The sequence below is a fragment of the Puntigrus tetrazona genome, chromosome 20 (assembly GCF_018831695.1).
Source record: "Puntigrus tetrazona isolate hp1 chromosome 20, ASM1883169v1, whole genome shotgun sequence".
Taxonomy (NCBI): Eukaryota; Metazoa; Chordata; class Actinopteri; order Cypriniformes; family Cyprinidae; genus Puntigrus; species Puntigrus tetrazona.
In genome coordinates, this window is record NC_056718.1 from 20,561,982 (window position 1) to 20,581,337 (window position 19,356).

Here is a 19,356-nt window from a genome sequence, read left to right on the forward strand (position 1 = left end):
ACACTCAAGCACCCAAAAATATCAAATGTTGTCAGTTTTGAGTGTGAGAGCTTAGAGGGCAATACTGAATTTCCATAAAGTAGGTTAAAAAGTTAATCAAACAAATGTCACTGAATTCATCAGTATTGCATTAGCATTTCTATGTAAAGGAGATGTCACAATTACGTTATGAGCCTAGAATTTCAATGCAGCCAGAAGCAAACGTGAGAAAAGAGAGAGTGTGACAATTTAATTTGCCATGAACCAGTAAATGCCCTAAAAAAGAGAGACTATGATACAGACTCTTGCATAACACATTCACGCTATATATGTATCCTGCCTCTACCTGTTTATTGTTTTCATAAAATGTTAATATTAGCGGTTTCCTTTTCACTCAGCCGAAGTGTTTTTGTAACCGCTGTGACATGGATTAATATGATATGTCTCTTTTCACACCTTTCCTGTGATTTTGTGCCATGCGTGTGATTTCCCTGATTATCCTGCCTCGGTGAGGATGACCCAATGAGAGCGTGTGTGTACAGTATGTGTGTGTTACTATCCCACACCTCTGCTTCTGTTTCTCATCCTAACAGGACCTCAGCCACACCGTGTCAGGAAAACATTAAAGGAAGCAGGCAGCCTTAGAGGCAAGCCATCTTATATCTTACATCTTAAATATACAGAGTGGTCTTAGACAGAAAATCTGAAGTATTTATTTAAATGACTACCAAAACCAAGGTCACTGTAAGGTACTAGACAAAAACGAACTGTAAATTTAATCTTGAATGGCATCTTCAAACAGCATTCTTAAGAGAAATAACCCCTTTTCGATGTCAAGGTAAATGCTTTTGTAGATCTATAAATGTGATGTGCAATTTTTGTTTGCCCTTAAAATATTAATTCCTTACCAATTTAACGTGAAGAAAAGTTATTGGCATGTGAACAAAAAAAAAAAAAAAAAGAAAATCAAAATCGGTTTGCTTGGTAAATGAAAGACAGGCTTTAAGATTTAATTATTGAAAAAAAATATATATATATATATATATATATATATATATATATATATATATATATATATATATAAACTATAATTCAATATTCAAGTGAGTGTAACATATGCTTGCGTTATTAATACAACTCAATTAAATTATAATTTTATAACCTTGTTAGCAAAAAATAATGACTTCTTTCTAATTTAATTTGAGAAAAAAAAGTTGTTCAGAAACATAATGTTATAACATAATATTTTGAAACTAAAATAGCTCTATTGCCCAGTATATAGAAACATATACATTATGTATGTATATATATGTATATATGTATATATGTATATATATATGTGTGTGTGTATATATATATATATATATATATATATATATATATATATATGTATATATATGTATACATACACACACATATTACACACACATATATATATATATATATATATATATATATATATATATATATATATATATATATATATATATATATATATATATATATATACATAATGTATATCTCTATTTTCTATTTTGAGCTATTTTAGTTTCAAAATATTATGTTATAACATTATGTTTCTATAAACATACACATATACATATGTTAAATGTGATATATGTGTGTGGGTGTGTTATAATTTAATATTTTGAAACTAAAAATTATTTTACTTTACTGCCCATCTAATGTAATTTTACAAGCTGGGTTTAACACATTCTTGAGAATTTTATAACTACTATAGATTATAGTAGATGGCTGCCAGCATATTTTATAATCAAATACTAATTTATTCTAGCAGTGAACATGAGGGTGTTTAGAGGCTATAATGGAGGTCTGAGGAGTCTGGAGTCTGTGCATGCTGTCACGTCACCCCTGCATAATGGCTTCTGGTAAAATGGCTTTGACTCGGGTCATGCTGTTCGCCTGCTGATAACTGCAGACAGACAGGCACTACATGATGATGTGTGAAATATGATGAGCATTCCTATTGATGGGCAGTGGAAAGCAGGAAAACCCTAAAAAGTCTCCCTAAATGAAAACAACTTTTCCTGACTTGGCATTTATATTTGTAGCTGTATAATATATGCAAACGCACCTAGCTGTTTTGGCTCACGTGGATGTTCAGTCCTTTTGACTCCGAAATCATCCGTTTGTCTTATTGAAGATGCCATTCAAAGTTGATAGCACATACACATAACCTGAACGGAAGAGCTTCATACAGCAAGTGACCAAAAGTATGTGAACACCTGCTTTTTATGAAATATGTAATTACAAAAAGGAAAATGCATACAATTATAAGGACAGTTCACCCAAATACAGGTTTAGAATGGCAGTAGATAATGACAAAATTTTATATTCCTTTAAACACACAGTCAACCCCTGAAGTCTCAGTGAAGAACAATAAAAAATGTACATAAGAGAAAAGAAATGATAGAGTGACAATATCAAGATATTGTCTCCAAAATCGAAAATGTGTATTTTTGATCTGGAAAACATTTATTTATCTACTCAGTATAAGAGGATGATGTATAAAAAAAAACAAATAAGCATTTTAATCCTACACACACCCACACACACATATATATTATAAACATTTAATATATATATATTCCATAGACTACAAACAGTATGGAAAATACAGTTATAACAATTTCCATTTCAAAGATCAATAACGACCTTTGATCTCTGATTCCTATTGAAAATCCATGATTTTGAAATGTATATGATTTGAGTATTCAGGTCTCCACATACTTCTGGCCATGTAGTGTATTTTGCTTGTAATTGTTTTTGAGCTAGATATTACACGGACAAAGACAAAGATCTTTGACCGTGACAGGTTGGAGGTTTTCACTGTTGAAACGGCTGGTTTAGATCAGTGCTTCTCAATTCCAGTCCAGGGGGACACCCCGTGGCTCTTCACATTTTGCACGTCTTCCTTATTTAACACACCTGAACGAGATCACCTGAACGAGATCATCAGCTCATTGCTTCAGTTCATGGATCTCTCTCCTAACGAGCTGATGATCTCATTCAGGTGTGTTAAATAAGGGAGACATGCAAAATGTGAAAAGAACAGGGGGACCCAAGGACTGAAATTGAGAAGCACTGGTTCAGATGCATGCCGAGTGTATGGAAATATGTGACTTAAGATGCCCTGTCTAAAACATGCTCTTAGGGGGTATTCAGCACATCAGCTCTGATCCCATGAAGGCAGTGAACGAAGCCATGGACGACTCTACCGACTGGATAACGTCAATCTTGACTTTTATGACTAATTTGGTAGCCCCGGAAGAGGAGGAGGAGGAGGAAGGTATATTAACTTGTTATAGACTTCATTTAACATTGGAAGCACGATTACACAGCAAAGTGTTTACTGTAATATCAACAGCATCTCAGAAACCACAGACTAACCCACAGCGGTTTGATCTGACGAGCCATGTGTACTAATAGGTCTTATTTGAAATCTGAGCTGGCTTTTATGGTCACGTTTTTCCCTTCTGCAGAATAAACCGGCTTTAAATGCTTTCCCAAAGGGATTGAATATCATGGGTTATATTCGTGCCAGTGTTTAATTTCAAGCAAACTATATTCTGACATAATATAAGATCACCGTTTCATAAGCAAGAAATATTAAAGGATGGGTCACTATTTTACAGCTTTACACTACAACGAAGAGTTTTGAGAAAAAGGATGAGGAATTTCTGCCAGGAACCGTCAGCCCTAAGACTGTGTGTGCCATGTGTGTGATTCTACAAAATAACAATAAAAATCAAGCAAAACAGTATCCCATCTCTGTCATTAATCTCTCACGTCAAAACTTCTTGGTTTCTTTTGATAATAGAATTATTCAATGTTTTATTCACAAAGAATTAAACACATACTGATCAAAAAATATTTTCATTTTTGTTCATTCATTTAGGATACACATTTAGAAATTTACGGAGAGAATACAAGCACTAGGACAGTATACTGTATATACAGAACAATTACATTCATTTATAAAATATATAGAATAATATAAGGTTGGTTAAAGTTATGCTCTGTGGTGAGGATAAATATAAGTAATGTTATTGATCAAGACAGTCGTCTGTTTTAATCAAATTAAACAAAATGATGAGAGTAAAATTGCACACCATCATGTAACAACACTTTTTTTAGAGAATATATCTTACATCCATTTTGTTGTCATGAAATTGTCTCTTTAAGCTAAATTTTCAAGAAAATGTTATGATATACTACTACTACTACTACTACTACTACTACTAATAATAATAATAATAATAATAATAATAATAATAATTATATTAATAATAATGAAACAGTAAAATCAATATTGAAAATCAATATGTCTTAACACTAAAAAAATGACACTCAAAAATTGCTAGCAAATTTTACAAATAATATATAAATACCAAGTAGCACATTAAATAATATAATATTTTAGATTAGAAAGACTGATTTAGTGTTTTCCTATAAAATGTACCGCAATAGTATTTATTTAATTTATCATCACATCAAAAAATATTTTAAATCACTCAATTAAATCAAATATTTTAATGTTATTGCTCTTAAGATTTTTCTATGCATTTATTATTGGACAACAAGACAACAATACTGATTAAGATTTGTTTTTAGCGTAGAATAGATTATGCATTATTTTGGATAAATAAAATTAATAAATCAATAGACCTTAAAATAAAGAAAATTTGTCACAAGGGGAGAACAATAAATATGCCTACTTAAGAGGCAAAACAACCTGAGATATCTTAACCTCCCCTCTTTCATTTTGGAAGCTAATGGGTCATTGTGGTCTCATTGAGGGCAGCTCGTATGGCCCTCTCTTCAACCACAGATGCACTTAGGAAGGTCATAAGCAATGTTCATTAGGTGCTCTATCTCCTCTGCTTTTTACCCTGATTTTGTATCAAGTGTAGATTAGTGGAGTTCATTTTCAATTGACTCCTTTGACCCTGAAAATTCTTCACATCTGTTATAAGACTATCCAAATAGTGTCCATAGGGTAGTACAGTCTAGTAGACTAGTAAAACAGCAAACAGAGCTGCCATTAAAACTGACACTTTTATTTTAGGCAAATATACAACCATATTTGCGTTAATCTAAAGATCCATATCTCCGAAGATAAATAAAGTCTATGAAGATTAAATAAGAAGTCTATGAAGTAATGAATCTAAATACACTTGAATTAAATTTACTTTCTGGTTAATTACCAGTGACCACAGAGCTATAATCAATGCACAGCGTCTTAAGACTCATTATACAAGCATTTTAAGATCCAAGCTACACAATGTACATGACTGCATTTAGCTAGTAGTGTATTTATCATTAGAACACAAGCCTTTGAATCGTCTAGTTGAAATACAGCAAAAATAAATGTTTATGGGACTGTCGGAGAACAGTACAAATATTCACACTTTCAGAAACATTCGTAAAGAGAGCTCAAAGCAGAGAAAGACATTGCCAAGATTGTTGAACCAATAACACGCTTGGCTAAGATCCCTCATAAAAGTCACCTTGAGATGCTCATTTAAAATAAACGCATGAGGATTGACTGCCACATTGCTTCAATAGCTCTAGTTATCAATGAATGCTTTTTTAAATTGATGGTTACCTAATATACCAACAACAGCTTTTTGTGTAGATCGTCTAAGCAAAACAAAAAATAGTGCAAAAGGTAGGCCTATACAAACTGATCAAGCACTAAATGCACCTAGATATACTTTACACATGACTCTTATTTATATATAAAAAACTGCATAATATCCCAGAATGCTTTGCCAGTGCTGGCGTTCCATCAAAGACTTACAGAGAAGTCTTAAAAGGATAGCAGTCGTTCACTGAGTCGCAGCACGTGCAGGTCATGAACTTCATAAAGACCTTCTCCTTAGCTGCAAACTATTGAATATATTTTCACGTTTTCTTGCAGTGAGTTGGCTCTCTGCGTACTTTGACATTGCGCGTTACAAACGCTGTCAAATATTTAGTGCGCGAGACACGAATCGAGTTGTTGACTCTGAACGATTCATTGATTCGCTTCAAAAATGTGCGATTCATTTGAGAAGCGGTTCTCAATTAAGATCCTAAACCTACAAAACCGGAACCACAATAAGATTATTGTGACGTCACACGTTTTCAGACAACAAATTATCAATGAATTAAAAAAAAAAACGAGTTTTCAGCCACTAGCATTACCTGTTGAATTTAAATTAACCCTGTAGATCTTCATATGCAGCCTCCTCTTCTACAGCTCTTAATATAAATGTATGTACAATATGATACTAGCTTGAACTATCATATAATTTACATTATACAATATACAAATAACTGAAGCTGCCTGAAATTTAACCTCCTACACAATTAATACAAACAAATCATTGTCATTTGTTTTTTCTAATTGAATTACTGAATTACCCTGAATATGTATTGCATATTAATGTTTATAAATCAAAATGAAAAGAGGGACATTCTGGGACATTATTGTGTTATATCTGTTCTTACACCCTGGTCTAAAGGTTTAAATATAACGGTTTTAATTTAAATATTATGAAATATATAAACTCAATACATATTTCCATAAAGGTTTCATATTTGTTTCACAGTTATCAGTTGTGAATGGCGCACAACCTGATTTACTATAATAGTAGCTGCACAGTATGTACAGTAATGCTGATTAATAATCCAAAAAATAACATTTCATGATCAGTTTTAGAAATCAGAAATATCATACAAAACATAAAAAAAAGTGGAGTACTGACCACAGGCTTGGCAGATCAAATCGCTCAGCAGAAAAATATGTTGATTAATTAATCATTTTAACTGTACACTTCTAAATGCATTTCCTGGCATAAAGGTAGTCTCACAATAATTTCAGTTTAAACCTGTTATTGGCATGCTAATTCAATGTGTAAGTGTTAAAGACAGCGACTAATGTTTGTGTGTGTGTGTGTGTGTGTGTGTGTGTGTGGGGGGGGGGTTAGCATGCCCTTTTTTCTTTTATAGAAGATCTTGAGGCTAGGACTAAAGTGCTGTGAATCGCAGACAAGACTTTTCCCCTCTCTGATCCACATTTATAATTTATTCACCCCTCATCAATGTTTCAAAAGATCTATTTTGTAGGTTCTACTCTAACACTGTCTTCTGTATTCCTTCCTCCACTACCAATTTAGGCGAGCGTCATTTTGTGAGGAAAAAAGGTTCGTATCAAACTCCGTGCTATGCTGTGATCGTGAATCCTACACAAATAAGAAATGCGTCACTTTGTGATTTTTCCAACATTAAAAAAGTTTTACACGCACAGTAGATAACACTAACATGAATAATCTAGTCATATCTTTAAGGGTAGGACAATGTCCGTAGCTTTCTGCACATCTTTTATTCATATAATATTCATATAATAGATCTTTTCCACTCCGTGACCTTGTGAGCTGTACGTCCTTCTTTATGGATTTCTAGAGCATTTATTCTCCATTTAAAGTAGACAGCACTTGTAGGGTGTCAATTGCTTTTGGGCACAAATAATAATAACAGTCAGAAGCTGAAACTAAATAAATATACATATGCATATCTCGCCACAAAATGCTTCTCACATTAGGTCCATAGGTGAATAAGCATGAGTTTTGCTGGATTTGGAGTATCGCATTCAAGCCTCACAAAATGTATCAGGCTATAAAATCGTGCCCCCATAAAGCAGTGTATATGATAAATGGTCTTTTATGATCTTAAATAGATTTTTCACCATAATTAACTTAGTTGTTCCATTCCCCCGTACAGATTTTTTTCTTCTCTCGAACATAAAAGATGTTTGCAGAATGCTGAGATCACTTCTTTTCCATACCACGCAAAGTCAATGGTGATTTGCAACTGTTCAGTTAAAATGTCAATAAAAAGGCTGTGAAAAGCACACATGCTTTTTTGTTGATGTTTTTTTGGAGTGTTATATCCTGTAGTGAGCATTAACTTTCTTTATTTCCATGAACATCCTACTTTTGTGATTTAAAAAAAAAAAATCATGGGATTTGAAATTAAAAAGTTGGGTAAATGATTGAAGAATTTTCCTTATTCCTTTAATTATGTTACTATTAATTATGTTTAATCATATTAGTAGGTTGTCTTGTTGGCATAAGAAAGAAGAAAAGTGTTTTTTTCAAATGCAAATATTTAAAATAAAACAAACAAGAAATATTCCTATTATTTTATTGTGCTATATTAAAGATCACCACGTCACATGGGCTTGGTTTTTAGTTTGTGCTATATCTATATCTGACTTAGAGACACAGTGCCGCATAAACAACTGCATTTTTATATCATGCATTAAACCTCACATTAACTACCGAATTTAATCAGTTGTTCTTATGTTCTGTGTGTCTCTCCTCTAGGAGAATTCTTGCCACCGAGGAAAAAAGGTTTGTGTCTTGAAGAGCGCTTGATGAGATTGCATTCATTAGAGAATACATAAACCATCAGCATAACAGATAACAGTTTGCTTGAGTCTGTAATTAACACATTTATATTACAGTTGCATTAGGAGGGCAAGCATTAGAGTATTTTATGGAGAATGGGCATTATGCTGTCATTGATTGTGTTTTTACATTCAGCGCCATTTGTAATCATTTCCCTTTGTTTTCACATACCCTAATTATGCTCCCCATGCTAATCAGTGTTGCGTAAAGCTGCATGTATTTGTCCATTAACATCTTCATGAAATGATCATTAAGCCATCTCTAAATGCTAAAGCTAATGCAGAAAGCATCTAAACACCATTATCAGTTTCAGCTAATGCAAATGTTTGTAAATAAAAATAGTCTCACACAAGTCTGTATTTGATTATATGGGCGACCCATTTGCTGTCGTTTGTCATATTAACACTTAAGGGAACTCTGCAAGCCTTATAAATTAGTGTGGCCTGGTTTTGCTTTAAAGGTACAGTCTATAATTGCTGACATAGGGACACCTAAGAGACCAGGATATTAGCTGTGCACTCCTTAGAAGTATAGGCAGTGTCACTGGAGGAGTATGATAAACCATAATTATTGTTCTAGGAGGACGCTATATGCCCCGCAGTTACACAGTAATTTTAGACGCTGTGAACTGCCCGTATGCCATGCATTTTATTGTAGAATGATCAAAGATCCTCTTAAAGATGCAATGATGTGGTTTAAGACTGCTGTTTTCCTCCCTGTGTGGAAATAGTTTTAAAATAACCATGTATCATATATTCTTTGTGGGCTAAAACCTAGAAATAATTTAGCATTTTAACCCTTCTGGTTCCATCATCCTGATTAGCTTTTACTTTTTTTGATAAAGGCAGTTGTTAACCAATGGGACTATAAAGGTTGTAAGGAACATTATGCCTCACAGAAATAAAAAAAAAAAAAAAAAAAAAAAAACATCCATTTACCAGTCCGCTATTACAGCTTCATTTTGTTCATAACTATTCCATCTCAAACTTTCAGAGAAAATGTTTTTTAATTAAAGACTAAAAGAACTACCAGAATCTGAATAGTGGTGACATCAAGTCAGGTATAGTTTGTTATTAACCCACATTTGCCTTTTTTTACATTTTCAGATTGTATAAAAAATTAGTTGTGTTCATTTCTGAAGAATAATAAACATTTTTGCTCAGAGCTTATTTTCTCCAATTTTTCAAAAAATGGGGTTGGTTTACAAAAACACGTTATCACCTCCGTTGGCTTAAAGTTATTATGAACTGTCACATGTCACAATAGGGACGAAACGATTATTAGTTTTAATGACAATTTTAACAGATATTGACTAAAAGGTTGAGCAGTGTATTCTTTTATCCATTAACATTTGCAAATTATTTTTTTTAAGATGTTACTGTTTGCATGTCGTCTGAGTATTCAACTAGTAAAACACATGAAATGCATCATATAAATATATGTTATGCTATGCACTGGGTTTTGTATGTCTAGACAAATATTATTTTGCTTCTGCTAAATACTGTCAGGCTTTGGTTTAAAACCCATACATTCTTACAGCTTCACTGATATTTCTGAAAACCTAATGATATAGTTGCAGAGATACGGGCCAAGGAGATGTTAGAAGAGGAAGGGGAGTATGAGGAGGAGGAGGAGGAGGAGGAGGAGGATGAGGAAGATGAGGGGCTTGCTGAAGAAGAGGAGGAAGAAGAAGAAGATGATGAAGATGAAGAGGAGGAAGAGGATGAAGAAGAGATCGAGGAAGAGGAGGAAGAAGATGAAGAAGAGGAAGAAGATGAGATCATGGAGGAGGACGACGAGGATGAAGTAGAAGAAGAAGAAGAAGAAGAAGAAGAAGAAGAAGAAGAAGAGGAGAGATCAAGGAAGAGGAGGAGGAAGAGGATGAATTAGAACAAGAAGAAGAAGAGGAGATCAAGGATGAGGAGGAAGAGGATGAAGTAGAAGAAGAGGGGGGTGAACAAGAAGAGGAGGAGGAATTAGCAGAGGAAGAGAAAGAGGAGCCAGAAGCTGAGGAGGAAGAGGAGGAGGAAGCAGCAGCAGCAAAGGAAGCTGTGGACGAGGAGGGAAAAGAAGAGGAGGCTGAAGAAAAGGAGAAAGAAGAAGGTGCAGCTGATGCTGATGCTGATGCTGAGGAAGAAGCAGAAGATGAAAAGGAAGCGTCAGTAGCTGTGGAAAAAGGTAAGGAGGAAGAGGGAGCTGAAGAGGAAGAGGAACACAAAGAGGAAACTGCTCCTGCTCCTGCTGTTGAAAAGGAAGATACGTCTATTCTTGAACCTGAAGAACAAGTCACTTCTAAAGAATCTGAAGCGGTTGATGAGGTGGAGGAAGAGGACAAAACTGATGTAGACAAAGAACCACCCGAGGATGAAGAGAAAAAAGAAGATATTCCTGCTGATGATAAAGAGAAAAAAGAAGCAGTAGGTGATGCTGACATTACTGATGATGACCAAAAAGATGACCAAAGTGAGGAGAAAGATGATGACGATGAGGTCGAAGATGCTGATATTGCCATTGCTCTTGGTATTATAGCTGATGCTGGTGCTACAGTAACTGATGCTGAAGCCCAAGAAACTGGTGAGGAACCTTTGCTTCTTAAAGCTGACGGTGATTCAGAGCTATTAACAACCATAGAGGAGAGTGCTGCTAAAGCTGATGATGCAGTAGCTGATTTAGCTGACTCACAAGATGGCTTAGCCGCTACTGATATGCCATATGATGACCATGATGATAAGGTAGCAAAAGAGCTCGCTGATGATCGTGGTGAGGTTACAGAAGACAGTCTTAAAGATGAGACTGGTGCTGAACTGAAAGACGCCGACTCTGAAAAAGATATAACAAGTGAGGATGTTATTGAGGAGCCTGAGCTAGCTGATGATGTTGCAGATAAGGAGGAGCAGGAGGAAGAGGGAAAAGAGGAGGGAGAGGAACAGATAAGGGGTGAGGATGAGGAAGATGATGATGATATTATAGTAACAACACCTGTAGTTAGTTCCAAACCAGGTGGAGATGAGACAGGCGTGGTGGCTGATGAAGATGATGGCTCTTCACTTGAGAAAGGTACCAAGATTATTTGGGTTGTTTTGTTAAATCAATCATTCTTTCTAGTAAATCAAAAACATACGACGCAACCAATGCAATCTGATTCACAAGAGTATTACATGAAATCTTTTTGGTGAATTTATTGTTTTTTTATTAGCATTATATCAAATTATTATATACTGTTAACGCATTCTGCTTGTTTGCATTTTATTAAACATTTAAGCCATTTATTGTATTTTATTCATGTGTTCGTTTGTTCCTTAAAAGTACTGAATGAACAGGAACTGTTAAGAAACCATATAAGAATTGAAAGATGGAATCCTTTAACTGTTTTATCAGCCTGTAACTTAATTCTGAAGACTTTATTAAAACTTGAATGTATACCGCCTGCAGGTTTTCGAGATTTTAACCGAACACTTCAATCGTTTAGACATTGCCATCACACAAAAATAGTTTAGTCGAAGTTTGCTACTATACATATCCAAATGTGCTGGTAGGAAAGGAGTCCATTTGAGTTTGTGATTGAAGTCTAATTCATGCTGGGTGGATCAAAGAACAGCAGCTGGTGCATTGCTGCTCAGCTGCCAGTGAAACGGTTAGAATCCATGAGAGACTGCTTTCAAGTCAGCTGTCACCAAACACTTGTCTCCAAAGGGGTCATTCAAGGTCATCAAAGTTCTGGATGATCAAGAAAAACACTGGGTTTGCACTTGCAAATGAGGGAAGAGCAAAATAGGTTACTGAGGCTAGAATGAGCAAATGTAGAAATATTTCTCATAATCATTGTCCTAGTAGCAGCAGCAGCACATAATGCTGGTAGGTTTTATGTATACTGCTTAAACCGTTTGCTTTTCACTAATAGGGCAGCTTGAGTTTACCTTGCTAACTTAATTTAGCTGACTTGCTAATTCACTTTGCGCAAGGCTAAACCACCTGTTCCAGCTCCTAACTCACCGCCGATGTTGCTAATGAAGTCTGAAGGATCAGTCTCAACACAGTAATTGAAAAAAGTTCTGCATGTAAATTAAACCTGATTATATCTCTTTGTCAAACGCTAATGCAATCTAGCCACCAACAAAGGGAAAATTTTAGCTCCTGCCAAAATCGTTTTGTTCAAAAATAACAGGTCAAAGGAAGAAAACCATTTAGAACAAAATCGCGAAGACTTCTTATGATCTATTAACCGAGCCTTATAAATATGTTTGTTTTTTTTATGCAAAGACATAACAACCCTGAAACAAGAAGAGAAAGATGATAAGGATGAAAGCGCAGGCGAAGAGGAAACTGCCGAAAAAGCTCCAGAACCAGAACCGGTCCCTAAAGGTACAGCAACAAACACAGCAACAGTTTGCTTGCATTAAAATGAACCAGAATTAAAATGAGAAAATTATTCCAACACTACTGAACTGCAAGGTTATTGAGTGGTGTTCTACAACAAGCCTGATGGTGGTGGATGCGGGAGAAGAGGGTGTGTGTGTGTGTGTGTGTGTGTGTGTGTGTGTGTGAGAGAGAGAGAGAGAGGATCGAGTAGACCCTTAGGCCTCAAACTTTGATCTCCAAAGACTTCCTTATGGCTCATTTTTCCATCTAGTCCACAGCATTAGAATGATGATGGTGCGTGTCTAGTAGCTCGGTATTTTCTGCTGCACTCTTAAAAGTTGTCATTTTGGTACACATTAATATTTACCTTTTGGTTACAAAGTTGTACGCTTTGAAAATGTACCGCCACAGTTTTTCTGAAGAGTGAGCAACAGTCAAGAGAGAGAATTGTGCAGCTGAATAGCATACTCTCAGATTGTATTGATAATATCGAACCACTTGTTTGTTCAGTTAAGATTGAATGGGTTTGACCTCTTTGAACCTTTGACCCTCTATGCAACTGTTGTGTTAAATTTATTTATTGAAATGAACTATTTATATTATTATTTATTATATATTTTAATAAATATAGAGTCCAATATACAATATTTAATTAGTTTGTATTTTTTTGTAAAGATTAAAACAATTATTTTACTATTTATATTATTATATTCGTGTATGTCCTATGTACAATTGCACTAAAATAATTTTTGATTTCCCTCAACAATCTAAACAGTTGTTTATATATCTGGCAGAACCCCACAAAAACATAAATAATGCAAAAAAGGCAAACCTAGGCCATGTTAAAATGAACATCAAATAAAAGCACAAGGATTTCTGTAATATGATTTCCTCCAGTGAGATCCATTCCTCCCTTTCCAATTATTCTTGTTATTTGATTTATCGATATGGTGTTGAACTAGAATTTTACTGAATTCCTCCTGAGGGCAAAAGGATCCTGCTGGGTATCAGATTAAAATCTGGAGAGGAGATTGGGGATAAAGCCATGTGTGTATTGCAAGATGGAAATCTAATCCCGCTCTGAGACAGTGTATGACACAGCAGTATCAGAGCTCAGATGAGTTCAGAGGACTGACTGCTGCTGCTGCTTCTGTCTGGGAACAGCAGAAAGAGGTGCGCTTGTGCCTGCAGAGACAGCGCTGGAACACAGTGACATACACACGGTGCCACAGGAATACATCCAGGCAACCGATGCTCGTACGGAGAGGTTCAAATACATTTGGTCATTATACTGTCCATTCAAGATCGTCTTTAGAAACCGAGGCACGTTTTAGCTGCTCCAACTTTACTTTTCTCGTTCAATTTGTCGAGAGTCTGTTTTTCACCTACGGTGATTTCGCAGCGACGTATTGATTTGCAATCTCCTGCTGTTTGTGCGATGAGCAGATTAAAAATGTATGTAAAGTCTGAGCATTTATGCGCGCTGAATTTAATATGGCTCATGCATATCTCAAATTGACTGCTGCCTTTATGAAGTGAAATGAAATCAGTGTATTTTTAGCCATTCAACAATATTGCCATAAAGTATACAGAGATATTTTAGTATTATACATAGATACATTGCACTGTGTTTGCTTGCTTTTTTCAATTTTATTACATTTATTTTTAATATAAGTTTGTCTTATTAGCAATGTATGTAGAAGTGTATATGTATCATCATATCATAAGAGATATATATATAGCATATATGTAGCAATAAAGTGTGATTGTGTAAATGTTCATAGCGTAGTGTCTCATCAGGGAATATTCAGGAATATAGTCTTTTTCCACCTGTTCTATGCCCAAAAAATATCACAGGGTTTTGTCCTGCTGATCTGTTTTATTGACAAGGTTAACTCAAATAGATTTGACTTGTTTTTGACTTTACTACTTTGTACTTTAGTTCTTTAAAATGTTGTGCTCCACAGAAAATTACAGCAATAACATCACCCCATTCCATTTACTGCAGAGAGCAGGCCAGAAAAAAATGAGAATCTCGGCCCTGCCTGCAGGCAAGCAGCAGATACTCTGTCATTCCTCTATCAAGAACATCATTAGATATGTTTCACACAACAGAATAAATCCCTGCTGAGAGAAAGAAGCCTGTTGTTAGGGGAGAGAGAGCAAAAATGTGGGACTTGAAGAGATCCATTTTGACCCATGGGGTTGAACAGTCTGCACAGAAAGCGCAAACAAAGTACAAAAAAGATCTAAACATCAAAGTTGGCATTGTGTGGATGTGTCTGTGTGTGTGTGTGTGTGTGTGTAAGCAAGTACATGTCGGTGTCTTTTGTCTTTCTATTTTCTTTCTGGGCTCTAACACTCACCTTTTGGTTTGTTTGCTTTATTTCTTAAAACACCGGCAGCCGAGGAAGTGAAGGAAAAAGAAGCAGAGAAACCTGTGGCTGAGGCTGAAAAAGAAGGTCTGTACATAATTACAGTGCTGCTGTTGTTTCTAAATGGAACATTTAGAAAAAATAATAATAATAATTAAAATTAAAAATGTATTATTATTATTTAATTGAATAGAATTTTATTATTTTTTTTTATTGGTCAGAACACAATTATAGTGCTAGCCCTCTAATAGAGAAAATGTTATTTTGTTTAGCATTTAAAAAAAAAAAAAAAAAAAAAACGTTAATTATAGTGTAAGTGTATTATTTTTCCTAAATATTTTATTTTAAAAATAACCATATTACAATTAAAGTGCAACTGCTGCAATTGTCTCTATAGAGGAAAAATTTCACTTTTTTTGTATTTTTAATAAAAGACAAGAGCGTCAGTAAACCATTATAATATTATACACCATTATAATGTGTGTGGCGTTGCTTATATAACTTCTATATATGTTTACATTTGTATTTCATTAATTACCTGTGACTGTGACTGTTATATACACAGTTTAGTGAATTTATCCTGAAGTCATTTCATACAGAAATCTGCACAAATTCAATATAGAAAGTTTCAATGGCAAATCAAAGTCGTAATGATAATATTCTATCTTACAGCTTTCAATGCCCTGCTGATCTTAATCAGAAAAGAGTAAATGCGTTTTATTAGCTAATAAACTTCCGCACCAAAGGTCAGCCAGAAAACAGAGGAAAGGAAAAAGAATGCATGCTGTTTTAATAACACAGATCGTGTACTCGGCTGCAGGGTTGACTGATATCAAAAATGGCATTAGCATTTTAGGTTAAAGGCATTTTGAATGACACTTCCCTGTAATTCCCCGCGAGCGTGTAAGCAACACAATCAAAAACCGGCTTTTTGAATTTCAATGTAATTATTATTCAAAGAGACTTCTTGGAATTCTTGCAGCCGCTAAAAACATTTCCCCGCTTCTCCGCCAGTATCCTCAGATATGTCATTATTGTTAATCTCCGTTTGTTGGCGAGGTTGTCAACCTGTTTTTATTTTTAGCTGGCTTCCTTCTTGTTACAATAATCCAATCTCTTTTCTGACGGGGTGGCATTTAATCAAAAATTGTCACATTAATTCTGACAAATTTATGCTATCCAAACTTATAATGAAGGTGTCATATTTGTATCCTGTGATTTACTACCACCACTTTAAAAATTAATTTTGGTAATAACATTTTGATTTATTGATGTAAAATCTGGCGTTGGCCTCTGATGTTGTAAGCACATTATGGGTTTTAAAGATAATGACATCAATATATTAAGCTGTAAAAGACATTTATCTCCGTGTTTGGCTGCCGATGCGATCTTTATCGTCCTGTGTTGATTTAAACGAGGCTAATCTAATTCATCTCTCATTATTCGGTGTCGTTTTTGAACATCTTCAGCATTTTTTTGTTCATGTGCATTCTAATAGTTTTTTATTTGCAATCGATTGTGCTGCTGACAATTGAGTCGGCAAAAAACACATAACCGACGTTTCATTTTGAGATGGCTAAAATGGGCAGAAAATCTAATTGAATCACTGTAGTCTGTAATGACGCTCGCTGTTTTGCATCTGTTTGTATCCAGACAAACAAAAAGAGCCCTCTACCTGTCCTTGTATGCATTCAGTAGCACAAAAAGAGCCTCAAAAAGCCCAGGACATTAAACCAAAGGAAGGAAAAGGTATTTGGTATTGACTTGCGAGGTCAATATCATGCATGTTGTTTTAAAATATAATAAGAGTGCCTGGGCACATTTTCAGTTTTCTGCATAACAGAGCCATTCTGTAGCAAATCACGCTGGCCATGTCTCATGGATAAATCATAGATCTAGTCAAAGACATGCCTGTATCTTTGTGATTCTATTCTAACAAATATTATGAGCTTTCCATGTAAAAACGACTGACTAAAAGCTATTTTGCATATGCAGTAAACTGCATGGTAATAATACATTCATGAACTGGTAAATGATGTCTACCTAAAAATGCATTATAAATTTATGAAGACAACATATGCACACACACAGACAGACTATAAATTGTGCATACAGCATGCACTGGGCCATATGGGTAATTTCTGTATCAGCAAATGCAGAAATCCATAGATATTACTTACTGACACTTACTCATTAATCTCATATCATTCTGCTTTCTACTAAATATTATTCATTTTAATTTGTTCACAGAACAGAATATCAAAAACAAGCTGTGCTTTTTTTTTTTTTCTCTCCCTAACCATGTCTGATATTGCTAGACAAAACTTTTAACGAGCTCAGCAAAGCCAAGTTTGATGGTTTGTATTGTTGTGTAGAGATTTCTAATATTGTGTAATATAGTCTCCATCTAGTGTTAGTAAAAATTAGGCTGCATTAACTGTCACTCATTGTTCATTTTCTGTTTGTTTCTCTTCCAGCTGAACCTGATAAAGTACAGAAAAGAGGTGTGTTTATTCATTAAAAGACTTTTGTTGCAGCTTTTGATGAGGATCATGTATTGTTATTGGACATGTAATTATAGCGATTTTAAAACAACCTCACCTTCGTTTACGTATGATAATGATAATCGGTTTCAGAGGACATCATTGAGGATCTTATGTCAGTAAAATAGCTGCATTTTTTGACAAACACAATAGTGCCCCCTGGTGCACATCTGTATGTCTATGTTTTTATTTTTTATTGTTTTTTTTAACAAAACTGTGATTCTTGGGAATACTTATGACATTAGTAGTATATCTGCTTTAATTTTCTTATTTCTATATATAGGCTTTTGGTGATTTAGTCATCACGATGTGACCTGTTACTGAAGACAGGTTTCAACGAAGCAAGCAGTTGTTCTGATTCATGTCTTTGTTCATGTTTTTCATTTCACAGCTAAAAGAGTCACCCTTGAGCACAAGAGTATGTGATGCATTGTTTTGTTTGATTAAAGCTGGTTTAGCTCAAGGCAACCGACGATTTCTGCAGCAAACTGCTTGCTTTAGCAGTACAGCTCAACAAGCCTGTGCAAAACTAGAAGTAGTAGACTAATATAAAACTGAATCATTGTGAGCCAACAGCATTATGGGACATTTCGCGTAACGGCTTGACTTTAAGAAATTATTGTTCATTCCCACAGTTAATAAAAAGTCAAACAAATGTCCTTTATGATGCATTTGGCACAATGTTCTCACCATGCCAGCAAATGCTACAAAGTTGAAAAAAATTAAAATTTTCAGCAGAGCAAATCTGAAGAGAATCTTGCATGTTTTGATCTTAATATATTGCTTAATATGTTTTTATTCTCTAGAAACAGAAACAAAGAGAAGGGAACCCCTGCTTAAACAGAGAAAAGGTGCTGTGGCCCTCTTTGCATCAGAGTTGTTGTTTTTTTATATATATATTGAATATACATAAGCATTTGTTTGTGAATGAATGTTGTGCTAAATCTTTTTTCCCGCTTCCTCGCGAACACTTGCTCATCAGAAAAAGAGGCTCCAATGAGAACAAGACCAGAGAAAGCAAAGAAAGGTAAAAAAAGAACAAGCACAATGCCTTTTTATATCATCACACCCTGAAATACTTGTTTGATTTTTATATTCATAGCGATGAATATTGCAGAATCAAATTTGTTCTCTGCTTCACAGCTCCGAAAGCAAAGGCAGCGGCTGTCAACATACCCAAAATGAAAAGTAATTCCACGTTATCTGATTACACTGTACTTCTTTAAAGGGATAGTTCATCCATAAATAAAAATCCTGTCACCGTGCATTCGCCGTCATGCTACAAACCCGCGTGACTCTCTTTCTTCAAAAAGGACCAAAAAAAGAAAATATGCTGAATGTTCACGCACTCTTTTTCGCATAATAAATTCAAAAAAACGTATAATTTCATATACAACTCATATGCTGTTACAATGCTTTCGTGTCATTTCTGGAGCTTGACGGGCCCTGGATAATTTTTTTTTCTTGAACGTCCCGCTTAACATCGTCTTTTGTGTTCTAAAGAAGAACGAAATCATGCAGGTTTTGATCAATGAGTAAACGATGACAGATTTTTCTGTTGATGGCAAGTTTGAAATTCCATTTGATCTAGCTATCTGACAGCGGTGCTTTCCCTTCTCCTAA

The 19,356-nt window shown here is 34.8% G+C and overlaps 1 protein-coding gene across 1 annotated transcript in view; it reads left to right on the forward strand.

The window, feature by feature from the left end:
- Positions 1-19,356, forward strand: part of trdn (triadin) — a 38,041-nt gene that overhangs the window by 7,863 nt on the left and 10,822 nt on the right. Inside the window, 14 exon segments of the mRNA XM_043219422.1 lie at positions 573-626; positions 3,155-3,289; positions 7,164-7,190; positions 8,373-8,399; positions 10,030-10,305; positions 10,308-11,513; positions 12,717-12,818; positions 15,221-15,277; positions 16,844-16,939; positions 17,668-17,694; positions 18,125-18,151; positions 18,540-18,584; positions 18,716-18,760; positions 18,877-18,921. Of these exon segments, the coding sequence (XP_043075357.1) occupies positions 573-626; positions 3,155-3,289; positions 7,164-7,190; positions 8,373-8,399; positions 10,030-10,305; positions 10,308-11,513; positions 12,717-12,818; positions 15,221-15,277; positions 16,844-16,939; positions 17,668-17,694; positions 18,125-18,151; positions 18,540-18,584; positions 18,716-18,760; positions 18,877-18,921 (2,169 nt within the window).